The 24,591-nt window shown below is 36.9% G+C and overlaps 3 protein-coding genes across 13 annotated transcripts in view; 1 reads left to right on the plus strand and 2 right to left on the minus strand.

Moving 5' to 3' along the window:
- The window catches only part of zmynd11 (zinc finger, MYND-type containing 11), a 50,228-nt gene extending 36,279 nt beyond the window's left edge, over positions 1–13,949 (minus strand). For 4 of the 11 annotated variants that reach the window (XM_024268757.1, XM_024268750.1, XM_024268749.2 and 1 more), the window contains exons 1-2: positions 13,738–13,946; positions 10,039–10,174 (exon numbers count right to left, since the gene is read on the minus strand). In XM_024268757.1, coding sequence (XP_024124525.1) covers positions 10,039–10,169 — 131 coding nt within the window. In that variant the 5' untranslated portion in view covers positions 10,170–10,174; positions 13,738–13,946. Of the gene's footprint in view, positions 1–10,038; positions 10,175–13,188; positions 13,411–13,737 lie in introns of those variants that run through there. The other 7 variants (XM_024268755.1, XM_024268752.2, XM_024268746.1 and 4 more) reach the window with 5 other exon arrangements.
- LOC112144307 (tripartite motif-containing protein 16-like) overlaps positions 1–19,708 on the plus strand; it is a gene marked incomplete in the record, with an annotated part of 1,074,856 nt that extends 1,055,148 nt beyond the window's left edge. The window contains 1 exon segment of the mRNA XM_024268792.2: positions 19,309–19,708. Within this exon segment, the coding sequence (XP_024124560.1) occupies positions 19,309–19,440 (132 nt within the window).
- A 3,343-nt stretch (positions 19,709–23,051) lies between these two features.
- Positions 23,052–24,165, minus strand: LOC118599910. Its single transcript, XM_036216259.1, has 2 exons — positions 24,130–24,165; positions 23,052–23,648 (listed from the first exon to the last, which is right to left on the minus strand). The coding sequence occupies exons 1-2, from the start codon at positions 24,163–24,165 to the stop codon at positions 23,067–23,069; spliced, it is 618 nt and encodes a 205-aa protein (XP_036072152.1). The 3' UTR covers positions 23,052–23,066.
- Positions 24,166–24,591: the final 426 nt, after the last annotated feature.

Here is a 24,591-nt window from a genome sequence, read left to right on the forward strand (position 1 = left end):
GTGGCTCTGAGCCAACACACAGGGAGTCACATTGGGGAAGAGAGTGATAGTCTGTGTTTCCTCCTGCAAGAGAGGCCACTGCATGTATGCTGGATAAACACTTCAAATCACTTTTACCAAAAATGTAAAGTTGACCAGAACGCCGTTCCCAGGATCAAATGTAAAAATAGATCATGAGAAAAAAGAAAAGTTTGCATCAATAGCTATCTTCACAACAGTATAGTCTTCTAGATAGCTGCATTTTTAAGAAAGACTCCTGAGCATCGGGTTTGATTAAAAACGCTGTTTTTGTGAAAATGGGAAGAACTGTCTGTGTTTACTTTAGCAGCACTGAGTATAAAGTGTTTAAGGGAAAATATTCAGGAAACAAAACATTCACTTTAGCTTCAGAAGTAAAAGAAAGTATTTTTCTTTCCAGATAAAAGCAGTTGACTTTTGTGCAAATTTTGTTGGGTTACCTTTTTGTTCTTGTGTGTCGCACAAAAATTAGAATGCTCAGAGGTTACAAATGTTCGTTGAAAAATGCATGCGTTTAGTATATTCTTATTATTTTTCTTTTTAAAAGTTGCACTATATATAGATCACTATATACATAAAACTATATATATAAAACAATATTTTTTTCCATTGAAAAAAGGCTTCCTAGTGGTCTTTTAATTATGAATATACCGTTCCTAGCCAAAATTAAAAACCCTGTGTCGTTTTGTAAGAAATTTTCTGCAGAGCAGGAACTTATTAGAAATTCAGCTCAGAGTTGTGGCAGGAAGTTAGCCTCCACTAATTTCCCAGCATTCCTTTAGGTCCAAATTTCCACCCTATTCCCTCTAGTGCCCTGAATTTTAAAAGCAGTTCAGACACCATGCTCACTTCTTTTGTTTTTTCTCAACAGCAGATAAGACGTCGCTAGTTTCACAAAGTGAACATTGAATCAATGCAAACATTTCTCAATGTCTATGTATAACTCCACTGTATTCTAATGTTGAAAACATTGGTGGTTTATTCAGAATTTCTTTTTTTTTTTTTTTTAACTTGTCCTGTCCAACAGCTGAGCCAACAGATGTGGGCTGAGAGCCTCTAGTGTTGAGCAGATTTTACTGTCACAACAGGGATTTATTGAGTATAAACCCCTGTTGTATTTCATGCTAAACTTTATTTATATTGATTATGTTTTGTTTTTGTTTTGTTGGACCGGACGGAAAAGAACAGAAATTACATTTAAACACTTTTTGGGGGGAGAGAAACTGTTCACACACAATGCATTGTGGTGTATATTCGCTAATGTAGTGAGCATTAATGCACACTGGTTTTTCGCAAAGACTTCTGGGGGACTTCTAGGGCACTTGAATTTGGAGTTGTAGATTCAGACAGCACTACAACATGGTGAACACACTATATAGTGCACTATGTAGTGAGTAGGGAAGGATTTCAGACATTCTTTTGCTAGCTTATAGCACCTCACAAGCTCAAGCTAATATAAGCGTAGCAAAAAAAAAAGGCGAGCAGTATCGGAGCTATCCAGATGTACAGTTTTAAACCAGATGGCAGCACAGAGGAGGAAAATGAAGAAAAACATGGATTTATTTGTCTGGAAGGAGATGCATCCGAATTGGGATTGTGGTGGAGAAGGGAGAACGTTGGCCCACCCACAGCAGTTGCTGAATCCCAAACCTGAACTTTTCCAAACCGTGGGTTTTTGTCTGCCCCTGATCAGTCAGAATTCATCTTTCAGAATTTCATCTTAAATGATCATATATACGCCCACCATTATGGGAAATTGTTTCAAAACATGTCAAGTTAGTTTTTTTTTTAATTGAAGTGGGTCTTTAGGAGAGAATCATTGTTAGCATATTTAAAAAGTGGAAAACTAAAGTTTAAGATAACAGCTAGTTCTTTGTGGTAGTTCTGCCAGACTGAGAACATTAAAAAAAAAAAAAATCAGATGTGGGAACAAAGAAAAAAAATCAGTTTCATATTTTATTACATCCAATCACAGCCATTTAAAAACAAACTGACTTTCTGTCTGGAATCCCACTTGGGTGTGTGTTATGTGTGCTTTTGGTTTGCTACCTTTCCTCTAATTGTTTTTAAACTATGAAGTAACAAACTGAAGAAATGGTTTGAGACTTTTTTTTCTATATAATATAACCGACATGTTGTTGTGAAGTCGCCCGTGGGTCCAAAGGCTGGTTAATGTTTTGCCCGAGCTGCACCGCAGACGTCACCGTTCCCTTTCACAACAACAAAGCCTCTACGTGATATCAAGCTGCAGAGGAATTAAACGGGGAGGAGGCTGGGAGGGAGAGTCGCTGCTATCCTTTGCATGCCACTGCACAGCGTTGCCATGACAACAGTCGCTTGCCGCCCAATATTAATTTGGCGAGTAGCCAGCTCCCAAGGTGCTCACCAACTTGCTGAAAGAGAGGTGCCAAGTATTTTGTTGAGTCTGTGCTCAATTCGCCGACCATGAGGATCGGGTTATCAACATCGTCGCTGCAGAGAATTTATCAGGCGTAAGCAATAAGATAGAATCGTGACGGACAAAAGTTTATTCCTGCTGCAAATTCGAGGCACGTTTCTTTACAGATGGGTGGGGCGCTGCGGAGGGTGGGATGCCAAATTTCATGACAAGACTGGCAACGAATGAGAAACATCTGGTAAGCGTCAAAACTGAACAGACATCAATCTGATCACTGATCCACATCTGCTGAGGCTCACAGTCAGACTTAACAGAAGCTGCAAAGCTCTGACACGAAAGCTTTCTTCAGTAAAAAGGAAGCAAAAACTCTGTAACAGACACAAAATGACATGTTGCCTTTTTTTCTGTTTTAAGAGCAATATTTTTAATAAACTAAAAGACTCACTCTGATCATCATTCAATGTATTGTAAAAGGAATCCTAATGAATGGTATTTAATTTATGGCATTTTAGCCAAAAACAAAAAAAAATGTGTCGTTTACTAGGACATCGTTTCTGCAGAGCGGCAGGAGTTCATCAGTTTGGAGTCAGATACCGACTTGGACAAGGAAAATAAATACATACATAGATCTAGTTGTCTGCAAGTAGATGCATCTGAATGGAGCGGAGCAGGAAACGTGTGGCCTGCTCATGCTGATTGTAGCTTCTACGTCACAAATACAAGCTTTTTCCAACTGAGTTTGTCTGCCCCTGATTCAAAATGAGTTAAACAAAGAAATACTCAGAAATCCCATTTAAATGTTAAGTTTCTTTCTTTATTAATGTCCTCATTGATCAGAAAAATGCTGCAAGAATAGGGCTGGGCGATATGACGATAAAAAACCGTCTTACGATCTCCAAAGCTGACGATCTGTCATTTTAGAGAGATGGTTTTATCACGATCTTCTACGAAAAGCTGCAAGAGCGAGAAGGTAAACGCTTGTAGACTGCTGTGACTTTAAATCTGAGCTCCTCCTCCTCCTCCTCCTCCTCCCCCGGTGTTTTTTCTTGTAATCAATGACATATATTACTGGATTGGAAGTCACGTGACTTGGCATCCGTCATTATGGATCGAGTCTTCTCGAGTAAGGAATGACGGAGGTCCGAAAAAGTAACAAAAGGAGACGCAGTGTTTTACAATCGACTTCAAAAACCTTGACAACAAAATAATCCGATGGAGAGGAATCATCACAGGACAGGAATCACATTTTAATAGAGAGAAATCAGGCTGGGAACCATGAACTGTGTGCTAAAGTTGGTGCTAGCAACTCATGAGAGACATGCTAGTTTGGTTCATCGATGTATGTTTTTATTAATGTTTCGTGTTTTTTAAACATAGTGGATGTTAATCGTACATATTCACGTTCAACCTGCACAAAAACTGATGGTAATTCATGTTGGAAACACGTAAAATGTTCGGTCAAGATGCACGTTGCTGCATTGTTTTGCTAGCTCGTAGCTAGCTACTTTAAGAGACTAAATCTTATTGTCAGTCGCACTTTTTTTTTTGTAAGAAGTGTAAGTGAGATCGCACATAATTTTTTCTTAATCCGCGACGTCACTGTTGAGCTTCTTTCTTGGTCGTACGGACCGAATAAAAGCCCAGCTAGGATATACAGCGCTAATGTTAACGCTAGCTTTCAGCTCAGTGACATAAACACAGCAGAAAGCAAATGTTAGTGAAGGAGCTGTGGATGTAAACTTTAACCTGCCACAACATTTACTGCTATTATCTCTGTGTTTTGAATCTTCACAGTTTGGCAGATGTATTTGATGATATCATCCAAGTTTAAAAATGTTTTTGTATCAGTTAAAGATGCTAGCTGGAGCCTTTTTCTCAAAGTACAATAATATTTTCTATTTGAAGGTAAATTCTGAAGCAATTGAGATTTATTTACCATGTATTTAATCCAAAAATAATAAAAGTTTTAGTTTCATTAGAAAATGTGGTAAAGGGTGTTTTTATTATTATTATTATTTAACACTTTGAGATGTTTTAATAGGGAAAGGACTTTACTAAACTATCAGTCATTCATGCTGTTAAACTTCATCAATCTCCCTCATTTCTGGTCTTGGGTGACAATCATTTACAAGATCTGTTTTATGGATTTTAGCACAAAGGCAAAATTAAAACTCACTGATATTTAGAAGCTGTTCATTTGACAGCAATGCATTACCTGTAGCAGTAGAAGACAATTCTTGCACTATTTACAGATTCATCTTAATAGATAATGACTAATTAAATATACCACAAGATCAATAATTTTCTAAGCTTTAATTCGAGACATGTTTTGTAAAACTCGGTTCAGAAATGAGGGAACTAGCCCGATTTTTGTGGTTGATGTCTGCTTGTCCTCCATTGAAATAGCTGCGTTCTGCTGCCATGACTTCATGCAAAACTATGGCGCCTACGCGTGCACGTCTCTGTCTATAGCAGCGAACAGGCAAGGGTAATATATATCAATGCTTGTAATACATTTGAAATTAAAATTTGAATAACTATTTGTTCAAAATGTGTTTACTTCTTTCAACTAAAATCATTATAATTAATTTTTTGTCAATTTGAATTTATGTTAAAGAAATCGTGATAAAATCGAAATCGTGAAATAAAATTGAGAAAACTTGTGATTTTCTTTTGTTGCCATATCGCCCAGCCCTACGCAAGAACACAATAAAAACACCAAGAACAAGATTTTCATGGGGTGGGACTTTAAATTCTGAATCCCTTTAAAATGGGGAGGGTAAGCACTTTGATTTTCAGAATAGAGTTGGAGAAAAGTCATGTCCATCATCTGCTTCTGAAAAGTAAAAAAAAATCATGTATACAGAGAAACTAAAAAAAAGTCATGTTAATCTTAGATTGCAATAATTTAAAAAGAAATTAGAAAATTGACAAGATATTATATTTAATAGTGATAATAATAAGGCATTGGCGCTTTTCAAATTTAGATTTGACTTGCAAAAATCTTATATGAGAATGCATTTAACACCAAAAAGTTTTTTTTCTGTTTTACAATCCAATTTGATTGCAGTAATGTTCCCTTCAGTCTCCTTTATATGTAACACAAACATCAGCAAGTATTAAATCTAAATTTGATCCTGCACAAGAGGAGCCCTCTAATTTTAACATAAGCATTTTTGCAAGATGATTCTGCCGAAGGTGTTGTCAATGGTGTGAAGAAAAAAAGATTTTGCTTTGATAAATTAAGCATAGTTTATGTAGAATTATGAATCAAAGGGCAACAAAAAAAGTTGTTCGCGTTTTTTTTGTTTTTTGGTTTTTTTTTGCAGCTCAGCAAACTTGTGTTATCTTGTGAAGCAAACACAGCTGGGAAATGACTGAGGTAACCCACAACATCCACACGAACCCAAATAAAATGATGGCGGGTCTCAGCAGGGAGCTGCTTCTTCCCACAGCTTTTCCTCATGGTGCTGTAGTGATCTGCAACACTTTCAAGTAGGGCTGGACGATATGGCAAAAAAAGAAAATCACGATGTTTTAAATTTTATTTCACAATCATTTTTTTCACGATTTCTTTAAAATAAATTCAAATTGACGAAAAAGGAATTATAATGATTTTAGTTTAAAGAAGTAAACACATCTTTGACAAATATTTCTATTTATTCAAATTTTAATTTCAAATGTATTAAAAGTAGGGGTGTAACGGATCACAAAATTCACGGTTCGGATTGTGTCACGGCTTTAGGGTCACAGTTCGAATCATTTTTCTGATCAGTAAAAATAAAAAAAACAACAAGATAAAAGCTAAATATATTTTTTAAATGCTTCAAATTAAATATTCAATAAGCATATGAAGTACTTTACACAGAATATTTAGATCATCAAAACATTTGGTCATTGAGGCCTATTTGTTAAACAAAACATATTTAAACTTTGAACACAAACAACTTGCTAAAACATATAGTTCTGATTACATTTACATGTTTCTAAGACCAAATCTACAAAAACTGAGAGAAAAGAATGCTTAAAAATAGTGTGGAAAATACCAAATCTATCTAGAGTTCCCCTTAAAATACAAATGTTCTCGTCCCACCCCCCTAATGTCCAAATTAAATCATGAATAAAACAGTTAAAATTATTATTTTTTTTGTATTAATTGTTTTATTGAAACCAACTATAGGAACATTTAAATATTTAAAATAATAATAATATCTGTCAAACGTGACACTCCCGTGCTCGCTTTTCCTAGTGATTTTTGGTCTCATTGGCTTGCCGTACAATCGTCCCCTGATGGCACCGACGAGTCCGTTACGGAGCGTCTTTCTCCTGTGCGGGACAGCTGCTGCTGCTCATTGGGAGGTTCTTTGAATCCAGAAATGGAAACGTGTACCGCTGCTTTTAGTCAGCTCTTAAAATTAAATAAACCTGATATTTACTGATCCATGTCCTTCATTATAAAGTTGAGAAAAACTTTTGACGGAAGCTCCTCCCACACGCGGCAGGAGCTTCAGGTGAACAGACTTTAAGATAACTGTGAAGAAGTTACTTAAGGAATTGTTAAAACAAAGACGGATTTGCATGAATTGGACACGAACTCCATTCGATGAGAACGGACATCTGATTTAAATTATGCTAGCGCGAGGTGCGCGCGTAGGGTGTGGGGTGGTCTGCGGTGCACACGTGTCAGTCAACAAGCTTTTGCCTTCTCGCTGTTGCAGCTTTTTGTAGAAGATCGTGATAAAACCATCTCTCAAAATGACAGATCGTCAGCTTTGGAGATCGTAGACAGTTTTATATCGTCATATCGCCCACTCCTACTTTCAAGTTTCAACTGAATACTTCCTTACTCAGAAATGTGCAAGGTCGTCAGCTTTCAAGGCATGGATAATGAATGCTGAAGTTTCAGCTTCAGATGCTGATTGACAATAGGGCTGCCACGATTATTCGATACGTCGCGACTACGTCGACTATTAAAATTAGGGATGTCCTGATCCGATCACATGATCGGAAATCGGGGCCGATCATGTGATTTGGGACTCGATCGGAATCGGACTCCTTTGTCCGATCAGGATCGGATATTTCATTTATTCATGATCAGAGCTTTATATTTCATCTTATCATTATGGATAAATACTCCACTCCAAGTCTGCATGTCATGAAGAGATCACAAAATGTCATCACCAGAAAACGCAGCAGAAAACAGCAGCAGCTCAAGCAGAAGGCTAACAAAACAAAAGCTAACAAAGCTAGCTAGAAAGCTAACTTCCAGGATCAATAACTCCTTTAAAAACGCTTTAAACTGACAGCGAGTGTCGCTATTGGTTTGTCATAACTCAAACAAAAACCTCTAAAGGTATTCCAACAGAAAAAGACAGTATTTTGTTTCTTTTTAATGTGAAGCTCTTCATGCTGCAGACAGATGGCTACACAGCAGCTGCTAACTGCTACATGCTAGCGCCGTGATTTAACTCCTTAGGACCTGAGCTGTCCTTTGATATGCCTGTTTTATTTATCTGACAGAGAAATAACAGTTAAGAAAATTAACTACTGTGGTAATAAAACCGAAAATGTGATGTCTTAAGAACTTAAAGAAGCACATAATCTTAAAAATAACTAAATAAATAAAAGAATTTAAGAATTTTAAATGAGGACAGGAATCACATTTGGTCAAAAATGTTCAATAGCTCTAAAGATATTAAAGCTAAAGTCACTAAACTTTATCACATGACTAATTATCACTTATATAACAAGAAAATTGTATTTTCTTTCCTAGTTTATATTTGCTGTATTTTACTTGTTTATTAAAGCTACTTCATAGAAGTGTTTTATTTAAGTTTTTAATGATAAAAGAAGGTTAATAAAATATAAATAAGGGACATCACTAATCTGTTTCTTCAGTTTATTCATGTTTTAAATGTATTATAAAAGTATCTGATCGGGACTCGGTATCGGCAGATACACAAAATCAAAGGACTCGGAATCGGATCGGGCCAAAAAAACCTGATCGGGACATCCCTAATTAAAATAGTCGACAACTATTTTGGTAGTCGAAGAGTCGTTTTTTCTTAGTTTTTTCCTTGTTTTGATCTCAAAACTACGGTGCACGCTTTCTAATTCCGGGTCTGCCGTTCCCTTCACACATGGACAGTGGTGCTAATTCGGTTAGCAGTGATGTTGATGGGTAGGCTGGAGTATCAACAACAACACGCCAACGGAACTCGAAAATGTGGGGAAACATAAGAAAAAAGAGGAAAATTGTCCAATGTAATTTCTTTAAGGCAGAACTTGTGTTCCATGAGATCACTATGGCGATGCATGAAGATGAAGCATGTTGTGACTAAGTTTGATCACGTTGAACAGAGAGCTTCGTCTAAGCTAACATCGGCGCTAACACAGCTAGCTCTGCCGCGGCTGTCATTACTGCGCTGTTTGGAGATAATCCATCAGATCTGCAGCAGATCCGTGTCTACGGCGCTTCTGTCTGGATAGTGAACGTTTCATAATCTGCGCTCTTCTAACCAAACGCCGCGAGGACGGCGCTGATAATGAGTTTACACTGGAAATGAACCGTCGTCCAAGACTTCATTCATATTCCGTGCAGCGATCACGTCGTCCGGTTCGAAGAGCGGATTATGAAACATTCACCGCGCAGACAGAGAGGCTGTGTGTCGGTACGGATCTGCTGCAGAGTTATGGAACGATGTGCGAGTCCCAGAAGTGAAGGAGCTCACCTAAAAGTCCAGAGCTAAGTTTACAAGTGTAGCATTACATTATCTGCATTAAGCTACAAGTAAATGTAACTTAAAGTCACAAAACAACAACAAACAGCAAAACAACCACAACATTAAAGAAGTAACACAGATTTATGGGTTCTCCCCCAAACTGAACAATATGAAGTATCGGTCTGCGCATGTGCAGTGGATGTAGGTAGTGAAAGAATGAAAGTACTGATGTACATTCTAACATCTCCTGCTATTCTCCCTTTTTAAGATATAAATTTCCCCTTTTTATTTATTTTCTTTGTTTCTATGGGCATCCTCAGGTTTTATATGTATATGAATATCTTCAGTTCAAAGATGTCATTAGTGTTTTGCTGTAATAAATGGGCCTCAGTGAGCAAATATTTTGAGTGTTTATATCTGCTAACAGCTTCTGAAATACTTTACACATTTTTTATTAAATATACATATTAAAGCTTTAAAAAAATACTCGCAGGCTTTTATTAAGTTTTCTGTAGTTGATTCAGATTACCTCGTTTGATTTAAATCTTGTTTTAATGCCAGAAACAAATGAAGGAGAAAAGCTGCAGATTCATTAAAAGATTAATAAACTATTGTCTTTATTTTAGTTAGAATATAGCTTAAAGACCTCAAGTTTAAAGATAATGATGGTTAAGATGAGTGTTTTACATCCAGTCGCCGCACGAACCGATTAGTCGACTAATCGAAAAAATAATCTGAGATTAGTCGACTATTGAAATATTCGTTTGTGGCAGCCCTATTCGACAACAATGAAAACGTTTAAGTTTAAGAAAATCAAAACACTCAACAGAAAAAGGATGTTGTTCTGTATTTATTTATGTAAACATACAGCGACTGTCTCTACATCTACAGTAAACTTACTTTGAGATTCTGTCCATGTTTGCGATTTGTTTCTGGTTTCGAATGACCTCAATGGCGGCCCACACGTACTGAACCACTTTAGGATCCGCTTGCCTCTTCTTCACAACGCGGGACATAATTTCTTTATTCATCTTGCCTGCAAAAGAGAAAAAAATGAAATCACACTCGTGTTTCTTCAGCATTATTGCTAACAAATACTATTGGATAACTTTTCTTTAACCGTTCTGGTATCGCCTGTCCGTCCTGGGATGGGATCTCTCCCTCATGTGGGAATCCCTAAGGTTTCTTCTTTTTTCCTGACTCAGGTTTTTTTAGGAGTTTTTCCTTACCGGGAGGGAGGGTCTAAGGGCAGGGATAACCAGTTTATGTAGTCTGTTTAGTTTTTAACAAAACTACAGGCATGAAGCCCAATGAGGCAAATTGAATTTGTGATATTGGGCTATATAAATAAAATTGAATTGAATTGAATTGAATCTTAAATCTTTGTAAATTGAACAAAGCAATTTTCACAACACAGATATGAATGTCATCATGCCAGTTTTTTAACAGTTTGATTTTTGTATTAATTGCCACAGTCCAGCAAAACAACAGAATTGATGTGATAAATAAAAAGGTAATGCAAATTAGAAACTGTCTTGATTCCTTTGTTTGCAGTATTGTCTCTACTTTTTTTCATGTTCCCAAGACAAAAATCAACAAAAAATATATATTTTTTATACATTTTTTGGGATTGTAAATTTGTAATCAAACATCTGGCTGAAGACATATTTCTTGCTAACATTTAGCCGTTTGCACATTCTTGATAAAGGCTTAAATTTTAAAATCAAAGGACCGCCAACTGTTTTAGTCAACTGAGGAGATGAAACTAAAACACTATGAAGCATAATAAGAAATATTGATAGTGCAATGTCTTGTTAACTTAAATAATATAAAACCCAATACAGTGTGCATGATATGGCTTTACATCAGACTAAATGTAATATTGTTTAAGTGAAAAGAAATAGCTGAAAAAAATAAGTACCAGTAAACATGATTTTAAAACTACAGTCAAATAGAACTAAAACACCATCGTGGAGGTGGAATTAAAAGAAACAAGAATGCCTGACATGCTTAAAGAAAATGTCATAGAAACAAACTAAATTAAGATGGAAGAAGCATCAAAATTAAAAACTTTTGAGGGCATGTTAAAATAAACCCAGACATACAGGGCATACAATTTGGGGAATTTAACAGATTTGGTATCCACAACGCAATGTCTTACTGGGGTCCCATTTAAATTTTAAAGGTTTTGAACATTTTTTAAGTTGAAGCAATAAAATCTAAGCCTAAAACCTAGTTACAAAAATCAGAGAAATATTTAGGAATCAGGTGCAAGATTTTTTATTTTACTGCGCATTAACAATATTCATAGATTATTCTATCATCCACAGTAAGGCTCTTAAATTATTCTCCAGATTGTTTTAATCAAATTTAAAAAATATAAATCTCCAAACATATTTATCTTTTTGTCATTGCTTGCAAAAAAAGTAATTCTGAACCATCTACTTTTAAAGGGAAACATTTTGTAAACACTTCTTTTAACAGTCTTTGTCTTGAACTAATATATTTACCAGCATACCTCCTAACCATGTGGACATCAAAGAAGGAATCTGATGAAAAAAAAATGTTGAAGATCCTCTGAAAGCTTTGAATAATACCCATCTGACTCTGCTATGATGCCCATGTCTTGTCTACCACAAATAGCTAAGAAATTCTAATCCAATCTGATGCAGTCCTCCTCCAAACCATCTGTGAAACTTGAGATGTCACTTCCATAAAAAACAGGCAAAAGCTAACCACAAAAAATACTTCTGGGACTCAATATTCAGAGGGATACTGAATATTTTGTGGAACATGAAGCTGTGCCAGATGTCAAGCGTGGGTATTACACGCTAGTGTTTATTGTGGGAGAGGAGAATTTCTGTATTGATACTTTTTAAGTTGGCATGATATAAGAAACTGGATGCTAGGAGGAATAGAAAACCTACTTCTTATTAAGACAAAAAAATGCTAAACTAAAATTCTCACTTAGTATAGAATTAAGTTTGATTTCATTGTTATCTCCTCAAATATAGACTTTTTTGGTCATGCTTCAATATCCAAGGCTAAAATGACGCATAAGACTTAACTTTTACTGGTAAAATGGAAGCTAAAATAACATCTGAATAACTTTAAAACATGTTACGATAAAATATAAATCTTAGACAGAATAAAGCAAGTAAGACTATCAACAATGGTGTGAATTTTTTTTAATAAACACAATTCAACATCCAGTCAATATGCAGTGAAATTTGTCATTAAAACAATCTTTAAGACAAAAGGAATACTTCATCTGTGTTTAAGCATCTGTTTAAACAGCAACTGCATTGTGCAGAGCGCAAATGAGTCCTTGTGCTTAACAACATAACATGCAAAAAAAAAACTGTCAATGCAGAAAAAAAAGATAGATTCTAGGATGATTTTCCTGTACTCAAAATAAATAACATTCCCTTTACGGTATCTATAAACTGTGTTAGAAATTGTGATAAAATGTTATTTACAATTAAAAAAAAATACTTCCAGGATAAATGTGGAGATCTAAATTATGGGAATGAAACACAGAAGCATAGAAATCAGACATTTAAATATACTGGCAAAGGGGGTAACCTGCAAAAATTACAATTAAAAAAGATGAAAGTGTTACCTGATTTTAAAGTTATGAAATCAGGTAACAAGTCAGTCCATAGCAAGATGTATATACGCTGTCCACTATCACAAATGTTGGAATATAATGTACACAATGCTAAATTCACTGTGTCCTCAATAAGCCCACACGTGATGACAGGTGGACAACACCAGTCTGCAAGGCGGGAGACGCCGCCACGACCAACCGGAGGTTTGTCTCTTCCATGTTGGACAAAGAAACAACATTTTCCTACATTACAATGACCTGACCTTTCCACTCTGATCAAAGGAAAGCAGCGACGTGAACTCTGACAACCACTCGGGTTTGAACGATTAAGCTCCAGTCATTTTCAACTTTCCCCCCTTAAGGACTGGCACAGAAAGTAACGCCAAGCGACGCACACAAAATAAATAAACTAGGGTTGATATATTTAGAATAAAACTTACCACCAGAACTTCGGTTAAATATAAGATGAAGTATAAGTTAAATCTTTCACAACAAAGAGGTAGCAGAGGAGGCCACAGGACTGCCATTCTGGTAGCTTAGTGTTGCTATTAGCCAGAGCGCTAACGTCCAAGCAAAAATGCAACATAGTGGTTTAAAATCTAATGATGTATGACTTTAATCAATTTGCGCGCCCATATTACTAAAATATTTACACAAAATGTGTCTAGTTGTTACCGTTATTTTTATTTAGCTAATAAACAGTTACGTAGAAGAGCTAGCCTGAAGCTAGCTTGTGTGTCACTAAACGTAGACAAATTCGCACTTAAGGAGGCAAATGACCAACACAAACAGTATTTAAATCTGTCTAACGTATCGAGTAAAACAGGAAGTATTCACATATATCTAGACGTGTCTGTTTTGGAAGGCGCCATGCTCACTATCATCCATCACGAGATTGGAGCAGGAGCTGCGGCTAGGCTAACGGCGCTAGCACCCGCAGTGTTGTCATTGAGCCTGAGCCATTTTTCACGGGAATAAACCAAACTCACCTCCGCCTTGGCGGCACTAGCACACGGCGCTGCAGAAAATCCGCAAAAGAACCGACACCAGGTAGCTTACATTAGTAATTATCGGAGCCGAAGCGTCGGACGGGGATTAGCGTCCCAGCTAGTTACCGGACAGCAGAGCTGGGGAAAGAGGTAAACACAGACAGAGCCGAGGGGGAGCAGGTGAACCAGGAGGGGAGCTCTAGTGGTGGAATCCGGCTTCCCTATGTATTTCTGTTTATTATTCATGCCATAAATAGATATCATTTATATTTACAACAAAAGGGGAATTAATGAAAAGTAGTATCAGATTTTCTTAAAGGGTAAAACAAGACTTTGCAGCTCCTATAAATTTGATCAGTAAGAAACAGGCTATAATGGGCCCCTTACTGGTTTAAAGGTTTCAGATCCTGGCCATACACATTTACACTTATGCAAGTTAATAGAAAAGAACACACCCAAAGGGCTAATCTAATTTACTATTAAAGTGCTGTAGAATCATTTTTTCTGTTGCATGTATTCATTTTACAGTCAGACTCACATATTTTTTATACGTGTTTAAATGCCAGTAAAAAAATATGGCAGTCATTCTAGTTTGTCTGAAAACAAACATAAGCAGAATACTGGATTGAACATCATAAACATCAGAAAGCAGATATTTACTTATTTTAGTTTTAAAGGGAAATGTCTTTGCCTTAGCACAAAATAAATGCACATGTAAAATGTGTAAAATGTAGTTTAGTCAGAAAGTGTAGAATAAAATAACCTCATTGTAAAAGGTTTGTTGTTTGTTTGATTCTTCTACAACATGGAGCATTACCATGTTGTGATATACATGATCTGTAGGACAATGCATGATCTTCTTTTCTGTCTCTGTTTGAGCATTGATGGATAACAAAAGTGTCTGGAGATTACACCTCTTCTCACAAAAGCAGGTATCAACCCTATATTCATGTTAATCGGGTATTGTTGTTTAAATGTACATTTGCTGTGTGTGGGATCGTGTGATGTTCTTCTCAAGTGTTTTTTACTTGTATTTTACATAATAAAAGTTTCAGGTAAAAAGTGTATGGACTTGACTGAATACTGTGAAAATTGTTTTGATAGACAAGCTTTTTTGTCAGGTATTTCTGACTAAATGTGAAGTTTTGAAAGCTATTTGCTCAACTATTATCTTACTTGGTTGAATTTAATGAGAAAATGTCCCAGTTAGAAAAAATGAACTATTCTAAACTTTATTTTGAAATTACAACACAAAATAAATCCTTCAGTGAGAAAGCATAAATTAGCCATAAACATATATTGTTGAATAACAAAAAAGGCAGAATCAGCCTGAAAAATTAATCTTAAAGTTAAAATTTCTCAGTGTTTTTTTAGAGGATGAATGAAACATAAAAAATCCTCATACATATTGTATTAGTCTACAATACCCTTTGAAGACAAACATTTTCACATCCATAGATAAATACAATATAAAAAAGATTTCAAATACTTGAAAATAGAAATGTAACAGTAAATATGTTGCCTAATTAAAATAACAAGAAAGAAACTAACTAGATTTTGAATAAAATGGCAAATAAAACTACTTTTTCTTGTGAAAGTTTACTTTTTTATATGGCATACTATAAAGTAAGCTAAACATGTACCAATTTAGTCTGAATAAGTACTCTGATGGTATATTTTCTACACTACATGTTCGTGGTATAAAGTGTACTGATTTTGGCTATGGGAGAGTATTGTTTTAACTTCAACAAGATTTTAATTCCAGAGCCCTGTTGGTTTTGTACACCAAATCAAATCAAATCAAACTTTATTTATAAAAGCGCCTTTCATACTCAAGAGTAACCCAAAGCGCTTCACATTTAAAAACAAAACATACACAATAAAAGCCCAACCCACCCTGCACACACACACACCCTTCCCATAACACATACACCCATGACCCCACACACAATGAATACTAAAAAAAAAAAAAAATCTTACAAAATAAACTTAAGGCTTGGCTCTGCTGTGAGGAAACAGTATTGAGGATTCTATCATACCAGGAGCCAGCTCGGTCAAAGGAACATCACCACGGCGCCCACCCAGACCGGGACAGCAACGGAGTCCACTCCACAGCGGTGAGGCTGCAGTGCAGGACTCCAGCCGCCCCAGCAAGGGCGAGAGCCACAGCAACGACCCAGACCAAGCAGACAAGCCCTGATATGATAGAACCCACAGGAAACACTGGGGGTAAAATGACAGTAATATAATAAAACGAAATACATAAAATATTTGTAAAATAAATAAATAACATTGAAATCGAGATTAAATACATAAAATATTAAATAAAATTCATAAAGAAGAAAGATAAATGAATGAATAAATAAAATAAATGAATAAAAACTAATTTAATAAATAGGCAGATAAGGTCAACTAAAAGGTGAGTCTTGAGCCTCTTCTTAAAAACCTCTATGGTCTCTGCGGCCCTGAGACTCTCCGGCAGGCTGTTCCAGAGGCGAGGACCATAATGAGAGAACGAAGCTTCACCATGTGTTTTGGTCCTCACCTTAGGAACAACCAACAGGCCGGTGCCGGAGGACCTCGAGGTCCGCGAGGGTTCATACTTTAAAAGAAGATCATTGAGATAAGAAGGCCCAAGACCATAAAAACATTTATAAACCATTAGGAGAACTTTAAAATCAATCCTGAAACGCACAGGGAGCCAATGCAGCGATTTTAAAACTGCAACCTTTAATGCTAAAAGACTCATTTGGTCCACAGACTTATTGACGAAAACCCAGAGAGACCAACTAAGTCCCACTTAAACATTTAGAAAAGAATATTTATGATTTTGTGACCATTAAACCATCCATTTATAAAATGTAGCTTTTAAACATTTACAATTATTGAATAATGAGTGTATTATGCTTTTATATTGATAACAAATTTAACTTGTTTTACATTTACAAGTTCCTTTCAAAATAAAATCCACATTGTGTCAAATAAGATTCTCCTGCTGTAGATGTATTTGAATAAAAATGAAAAAAAGCAAAGTTTTAAAAAAAGCATTTATTTTTTGTCTTTTGTTATCAAAACTGAACCACTTTGGTGCAGAATTCTTTTTTTTTAATCAATACATGTTGAAACTGCAATTTTATTCTTAAAGAACTTGTCTCTGAACAGCAACTATAGACACTACTGTGCACCAGAAGACGTGTGAATTAAACTTATCCTAATAATTTTGTTCGGTTATCTGACATGTTACAAATGTTACAAAGAACCAAATATATTAGCACTGTTCTTTAAAGCCAAAGAGCCACAATGTAATGATAAAGGAGCGGTGGCTCTATAACCTCATTGCAGACCTCTGTGCAAGCAAACTAGATATCCATTCTTACCAACAGCAATTCAATCAGTTCCTTCAGTAAATTGTACAGTGAAATTGAGATGAGAACTGGAGCAATGTGATCAATTCTTCTGGTTTTTGTCAAAACTAGCTTTGCATTGAGTGCTGTCAACAAGATTGTTTCTGTCCATTTTGAAAAGCTTGGTAACAAAAAACGTAATCAAATTACAGAAGTGAAAGAAATATTAGTTAATGATTTTTTTATTATAAATTTGTTAAATTACAAAACAATGCAGTGTACAACTTCTGAGAACAATGTGGTTTAACATTTTTTTAATGAAGTTTCCCTACATTTTCTGAAGCTGTGATCTGCCTAAACACCAAAGCTTCAACCTTACTGTGGTTTGAGACAACACGAAAGAAAATACCAGAGAAATTCTTTAATAATTTGACAAATATAACTCCATAAAGTAAAAAAAAAAGAGAAGAAAATAAAACTTTTGAAGTATTTTGGTTTTCTAAGCCACCGTAGTTCCTGGAGACGGAAAAATCATGGAAGCGCATGCGTGGAATTTGAGGGCAGTGATTGGATGAACCGAGGACCTCAAAAGAAGGTGATTGGCTGACCCAAGCATCTGCAAAGCGATTGGCCGGTCAAATTTCAAATGTCTTTGGGACCTGTAAAGCGGAGTTCAAAGCAATCGCTACAGAGAGGCGGGATGGAGCCGAAAAGAGTGAATCTGGACGGAGCGGCTTTCTCCTGTTCCATCTGTCTCGATCTGTTGGACAATCCGGTGACCATTCCTTGCGGACACAGCTACTGCATGGTGTGTATAAAGGGCTTTTGGGAAGGAAAAGCAAATGAGTCCCGCAGCTGCCCTCAATGTCGGGAGGCCTTCACGTCGGAGCCCGCTCTGGTCAAGAACACCATGCTAGCGGCGCTGACGGAGGAGCTGCAGAAAACTCGACTCGGTCCTCCTCCTGCTGCTGCTGCTGCTGCTGCACATCGCTATGCTGGACCTGAAGATGTGGCCTGCGATGTCTGCACTGGGAGAAAGCTACAAGCTGTGAAGTCCTGTCTCACCTGCCTGGCTTCTTATTGCGACGAACACATCCAGCCTCATTTTGATGTTGCTGCATTCAAGAAACACAAGCTGGTGGAACCCTTCAAGAACCTGCAGGAGAACATCTGCTCCACTCATGACGAGGTGATGAAGATGTTCTGTCGTACAGATCAGAAGTGTATCTGTTATCTCTGCTCTGTGGAGGAACATAGAGACCATGACACAGTCTCAGCTGCAGCAGAAAGAACTGAGAGGCAGAGAAAGCTGGAGGAGAGTCAACAGCAAATCCAGCAGAGAATCCAGGAAAGGGAGAAAGAGGTGAAGCTGCTTCAACAGCAAGAGGAGGCCATCAATGAGACTGCTGATCAGACAGTGGACGATAGTGATGAGATCTTCACTGAAATTATCCAACTCATCCAGAAAAGAAGAGGTGAAGTGAAGAACAAGATCCAGTCCCAGCAGCAAACTGAAGTGAGTCGAGTCAAAGATCTTCAGGAGGAGCTGGAGCAGGAGATCACTGAGCTGAAGAGGAGAGATGCTGAGCTGAAGCAGCTCTCACTCACAGAGGATCACAACCAGTTTCTGCTCAGCTACCCCTCACTGCCACCACTCAGTAAGTCCTCCAGCGTCTCTCTTCTGGGAAACCCCATGGATGCGACACCAGCTGTGTTAAAGCTCCAAAAGAAACTGCTGGACATTCTGAAGGAGGAGTTGACAAACATCTCCATGAAGGTCACTCATGTGGATGTCTCACAATCAGAACCAAAGATCAGAGCTAACTTCCTAAAATACTTCCGCAAGATCACACTGGATGCAGACACGACGCATCAACGGTTGATGATGTTAAAGCAGGCAAAGGTCACAGGCGTTGCACGACCTCTTCCATATGCAGAACATGCAGACAGATTCACTTTCTGGTGGCAGGTCCTGAGCAAGGAGAGTCTGACTGGACGCTGTTATTGGGAGGTGGCGTGGAAAGGAGAAGGACTTTATGTTGCAGTTGCATACAAGAGCATCAGGAGGGATGGGAGTGGAAAAGCGTGCAGATTTGGTTGGAATGACAAATCCTGGGCACTTCACATCTATGGAAACAATTGCATTTTTTATCACAACTGTGAAAAAGTCACCATCTCAGCTCCTGTTTCCTCCAAAATAGGAGTGTACCTGGATCACAGAGCAGGAGTTCTGTCCTTCTACAGCGTCTCTGAAAGCATGACTCTCCTCCACAGAGTCCAGACCACATTCACTCAGCCGCTCCATGCTGGACTGTGGTTGAGCCTCATTGGGGACAGTGCTGAATTCCAGCATAAATGATGGATTTTTGATCTAAAACACAGAGATGTTCAATACTTGTTTTTCGATTCCACATGTTTCGTTTTCTAAGTTGCAGATATTTTTATTTTTGTTTCAAAACTTTTTTTTGCCTGACAAAGCAGTCAGTGAATTTCAGCTTAGGTGAACCTGAAACTTGGGAATTTTAATAATGTTTGAATTTGTTTGAGATTTTGCAGTTTTTTGTCACTGAAAGACACGATCTTTGTGATATAAATAAATCAATGATATTCTGTCATTTTCTTATTAAGATGCTTGAATGCTTCCTAGAACCTTCAAGAATTAAAATTTCACACTTCATTTTACACACCTACTTGGTTACATCCATCCATCCATCCATCCATCTTCTTGACCGCTTCATCCCTTTCGGGGTCGCGGGGTACTTGGTTACACTTTAAGAAAAAAACTTCCTACATGTATACATGTAAAATACTATTGCTAGATCAGAATTTAGGAAAATATTCAGTATTCAATATTCTGGATAAATGAGCAGGTCAAACCTAATAGAATTTTCAATCGACAGGTGATTTTTTTTTTTTTTTTAAGTTAAAAGTTGTAATCCAGATATTAGGAAATCAAAGATAAACAAACACAACCATAGATAATCAATTTTTAAATACATTTTAAATTGAAGGGAGTAATCAGGGTTTTTTAGGATAAAAAAGTAAATAAAATAAATTGCACGGCTTGATTATGGTGATCAGATTATTACCGCATAAGGATGAGCATTCGGCCTCACACTCTATAAGTTATTTATAAGCCAAAGTCAATGTATTTAAACCTTTGAAGCAGATTAAACCCGTAGCTTTAAGTTCAGTTAGTGACATTTGGACATGTTTACATCAATGCAGCCCAAAGAACAATCAAACCTTTGACTTTTAAATCCCACTACTTTCACACTGACGTGGTAAGTTTCTGAAAGGCCGGGAGGCGAGGACCCATCAACACCACATCTTCGGGGGTTTCTGTACCATGCATCTTTTAAGTGCGTCCTTTTGTCTCCATTATAATTAAGGGCCAGGTGGTTCTTGTGGAAGTTTTGGCTGCATGTTTTTAGAAGGGGGACTCGGTCAAACCAGAGCGTCTTTTTTCCTCATTTAGACCAAATCTACACATTAAGATTTTCATGAAAAGTGAGAGTCAGACTATGATAATCTGTTTTTTCCAGACTAAAAAAAGCAAAAATATTTTTGGCTAAAGTATTTTAACAACATTATTCTAATGACATTTGTGGTATTAATATAAAACAGCAATCAAGATTATTTTACATTCCATAAAACCTGTAAGGAAGTCTAATCTGACCTTTCAACTTAAAATAAATAATTTATGCTTCTGTCTTTAACATCAGTCATTTCCAGATCAGAACCCACAATGTCCTTATAGGGTCATGGGGCTAACCCAGCACACACCCTGAACAGCTCACCAGTCCTCTGCAGGATCAAACACTCAAATGCAACCCCAGGGGCAATTTACAGTCACCAATCAACAAATACAGCATTTTTTTGGCCTGTGGACGAAAAACCAGAACACCCACACATGAACCCAGCCAGGGTTTGAACCAGGAAGATTAACCACTGCACCACCGTGCAGCCTTCTCAGACATTTCACTTGTAGGAAAAGATTGTGAAATAAATAACACTCATTTTTGTGTTTTGTTTCCTTATATTTTAGGCAGAAATAAGCTAAACATAAAGATTTTAATGAAAAGTAGGCAGCACAATTTCAGTATATTAAATCTCCTATCTATTTTATTGATTGTGTTTTAGTTTTTTATGCATTTTTAAATTTTTTTGCACTTTGAATAAAGTATTTTGTGATGTAACGGTTGAGATTAAATTGTTAGATTTTAAATTAAGCTGATTAATGTACATTACGAGATGACGCTGCGGTCTTGATGAAAACCAAGACAAATTAAGTTGGTTCATTGTAGTGTTCAAGTAAAAAAATGTTCTTAATAGTTTTTTATTTTCTGGCTACATGAAAACATCCTCCAATGTTGCCATGGAGGCAGGGATAACAGGCTCTGTAGAAAGATAGTTGATTTCAAGGTTTTCCATTTTGTCATCCTGATCTCTTCTCTTGTGTCAACCTGATTCTGAGTAATGTGCTTTCAGTAATAATAGAGAGAATAAATCCTTACCAAGGCCCAAAGACAAACAAGACTGTCTGAACATTTGAACATCCACCTACAGAACCTCATTAAAAACTGTAGGGTCTTTTCTGGAAGGCTGGTGAATTAGTGCTTCAACTAAAGAGAAAACATGTTTACTTCTTTTTGTGAAGTAATACCCTCAGTTCCAGTTTCCTGTTAGACTCACATTCCTGCTAACTGCATGATTTTAACATGCAAACCTGCTGGGTGAGGACAAAAGAACGCCTCACAAAGACTCATGACAGACACATTACAGCCAGGCCTGGCTTTTGCATGCTAACATTTACATAACAGGAGCTCCAACTCAAACCTGCAAGACTGTAAAATGTATTAGAAAATACAAAGAACAAAAGATACAGAGTTCCTGAAAGTCTTAACTTGAATTGTTGCAGTCGACTACACTTACAGTGTTACCCAAGATTAAAAAATAGATGTGGACATTCATTTTAATTCTCTTTATGTGATCTATTTATGTCCCTCGGGTCATTTTATCACATCATCCGGTTCTTTAGGGAAACTGTGGACTTTACAGGTTGATCTTCAAGGTATTACCCATTGGCAGTATAATTAGTTATATAGTTAATGGGTATTACCCATTGACAGTATAATCAAAATAATATATGTCATTGGTATTTCCTTGCTTGTTCGATGAGCTCTCGTTCTTGCTGATAATAGAGAATTATGTGTTATTTGGATAAACAACAAACTGTGTTCTTTATACATCTTTAAAGTCCAGTTACCCGAATCATGAGAGAACATTAGGGCTCACATTTGAATATAGAAATCCTTGTATGTTTACTAATACCAGCAGCTGAGATACATACTTACTTTTGAATGATTAAAGTGAGTTAAATATGCTGGTGAAAATTAAAGTGAAGCTTCAGCGTAATTTCAATAAGGAAGATTACTTCTTCTAAAGCTCACAGGTGTTGCATCGTCACTCTTCACGTCATAATTGGTATACACTGGGAACCAATAGCTGAAGTACTCACTTTTTTTTATTTTTTTAACAACCAATCACAATCAGATCGCTGCCTTTAAATACAGTAAAGTTTTGTTTTCTTCCACATTCCAGACATTGTGCCAGCCCACCTCCACCCCATTCTCCTCCTGGCTCTTCAATCGGGGTGTCCTGAATAACCACCATCAACGACTGGGCTCTGCTTTCCTCCAGCTTTCACTCGTCTCTTCTTCCTAATGCGGTCTGCTCGTGCTGGGGATTGGCTCAAGGTCTTCATCATAAGCAAGATTATTCCAGCCCAGAGCCCAACCGCCAAAGATAAAGAAACTCATTGAACCTCTCTATTAAATCTTCAATTCCACGAGTTCTCTCCTTATTGAAAAAACAAAACAAAAACGTTTGTCTGAAAAAATATAGACAGAATAAGTTCACTGAAATACTTGTTTTTTGTGTAGCGTGTTAAGAAAACCAACTCTGCAGTGTCTCAAGTAAAATCTAACTGCAGTCCAGCATGGAGCAGCTGAGTGAATGTGATCTGGACTTGAAGAAGTCCGCTCTTCTCTTTGGTTCTGGTTCTGGCAGTAAAACATCCACATGAGTGAGTGTCCGTGAGATGTTTGTCCACTCCTCTCTCAGAATGTCCTGCAGTTTGTCTCTGAGCTCTGACACAGCTGCGGTCACATCCTCAAAGTATCTCAGAGGACGGACATTGATGCTGGATGAGTGTGAGGACTCACTGAGTGGTGGCAGTGACGGGTAGTTGAGCAGAAACTGGTTGTGATCCTCTGTGAGTGAGAGCTGCTTCAGCTCAGCGTCTCTCCTCTTCAGCTCAGTGATCTCCTGCTCCAGCTCCTCCTGAAGATCTTTGACTCGACTCACTTCAGTTTGCTGCTGGGATCTGATCTGCTGCTTCACATCACAGCTTCTTTTCTGGATGAGACGGATCATCTGAGTGAAGATCTCCTCACTGTCCTTCACTGTTTTTCTATCTTCTCTAATAAACCTAATTCTTTTGCCACCAGGGCAGAACGTCGGAAAAGTCTTTCTATGTGTAATACCTTGCCGATCTACTAGCCTCTACTAGCCCAGACAGAGAACAGTCTCACACTACAAACAATCAATGATGTGTTTGTGAAAATGCCAAAAATTCACACATGGAAATATAATAATGACAGTTATATTATATTAACATGAATATAGGAAATTTCTATTCTATTCTATTCTATTCTATTCTATTCTATTCTATTCTATTCTATTCTATTCTATTCTATTCTATTCTATTATATTCTATGCTATTCTATTCTATTCTGTTCTATTCTATTCTATTCTATTCTATTCTATTCTATTCTATTCTATTCTATTCTATTCTATTCCATATTTTAACTCAAAGAACTGTGTACATTTTATATAACAATGTAACAAATCTGACAATTTAAACTCATTTAGTAAACATAAGCATACAGTAAACTGTGGATAACATAATATGTTCAGTGAATGCAGACAGCATTTGTGGCCGTTACACATTATTTCTTATGAAGTTTGATTAAATTATCTGCACTTTCTTCTCGGGCTTCTGTTTGTTAAACGTTTTCATTGTCAGTCTTTGGCGTCCTCTTGTGGCCAACATAAGTATTGTTGCTTCCATCTCAGTCTGATTCAGATGAATGGACATTGTTTGAACACTTTACTATTTTGAGATTCTAAAATCAAAAGGTTCATCCTCTACAATTCAAACTGGCTTTCACTACATAACTTTGAGTGCTATCATTTTTTGAAATACACTCATAATAATAAGTTAGGGCCGCGACCCCGGAAGGGACACAGCGGTCAAGAAAATGAATGAATGGATGAATTAATGAATAATAAGTTAGGGATATTGTTTCTTAATATGAGTGCTTTTTTTCTATTTGGTCTGAATTTGAGCAAACTACGAAAAAGTTCCCTTTGACATTATTTGATATTACCAATTTTCATCAGTTTGATATGAATTACACCAAATGTTAAGACAATAATAAATATA

The sequence above is a fragment of the Oryzias melastigma genome, linkage group LG17 (assembly GCF_002922805.2).
Source record: "Oryzias melastigma strain HK-1 linkage group LG17, ASM292280v2, whole genome shotgun sequence".
Taxonomy (NCBI): domain Eukaryota; kingdom Metazoa; phylum Chordata; class Actinopteri; order Beloniformes; family Adrianichthyidae; genus Oryzias; species Oryzias melastigma.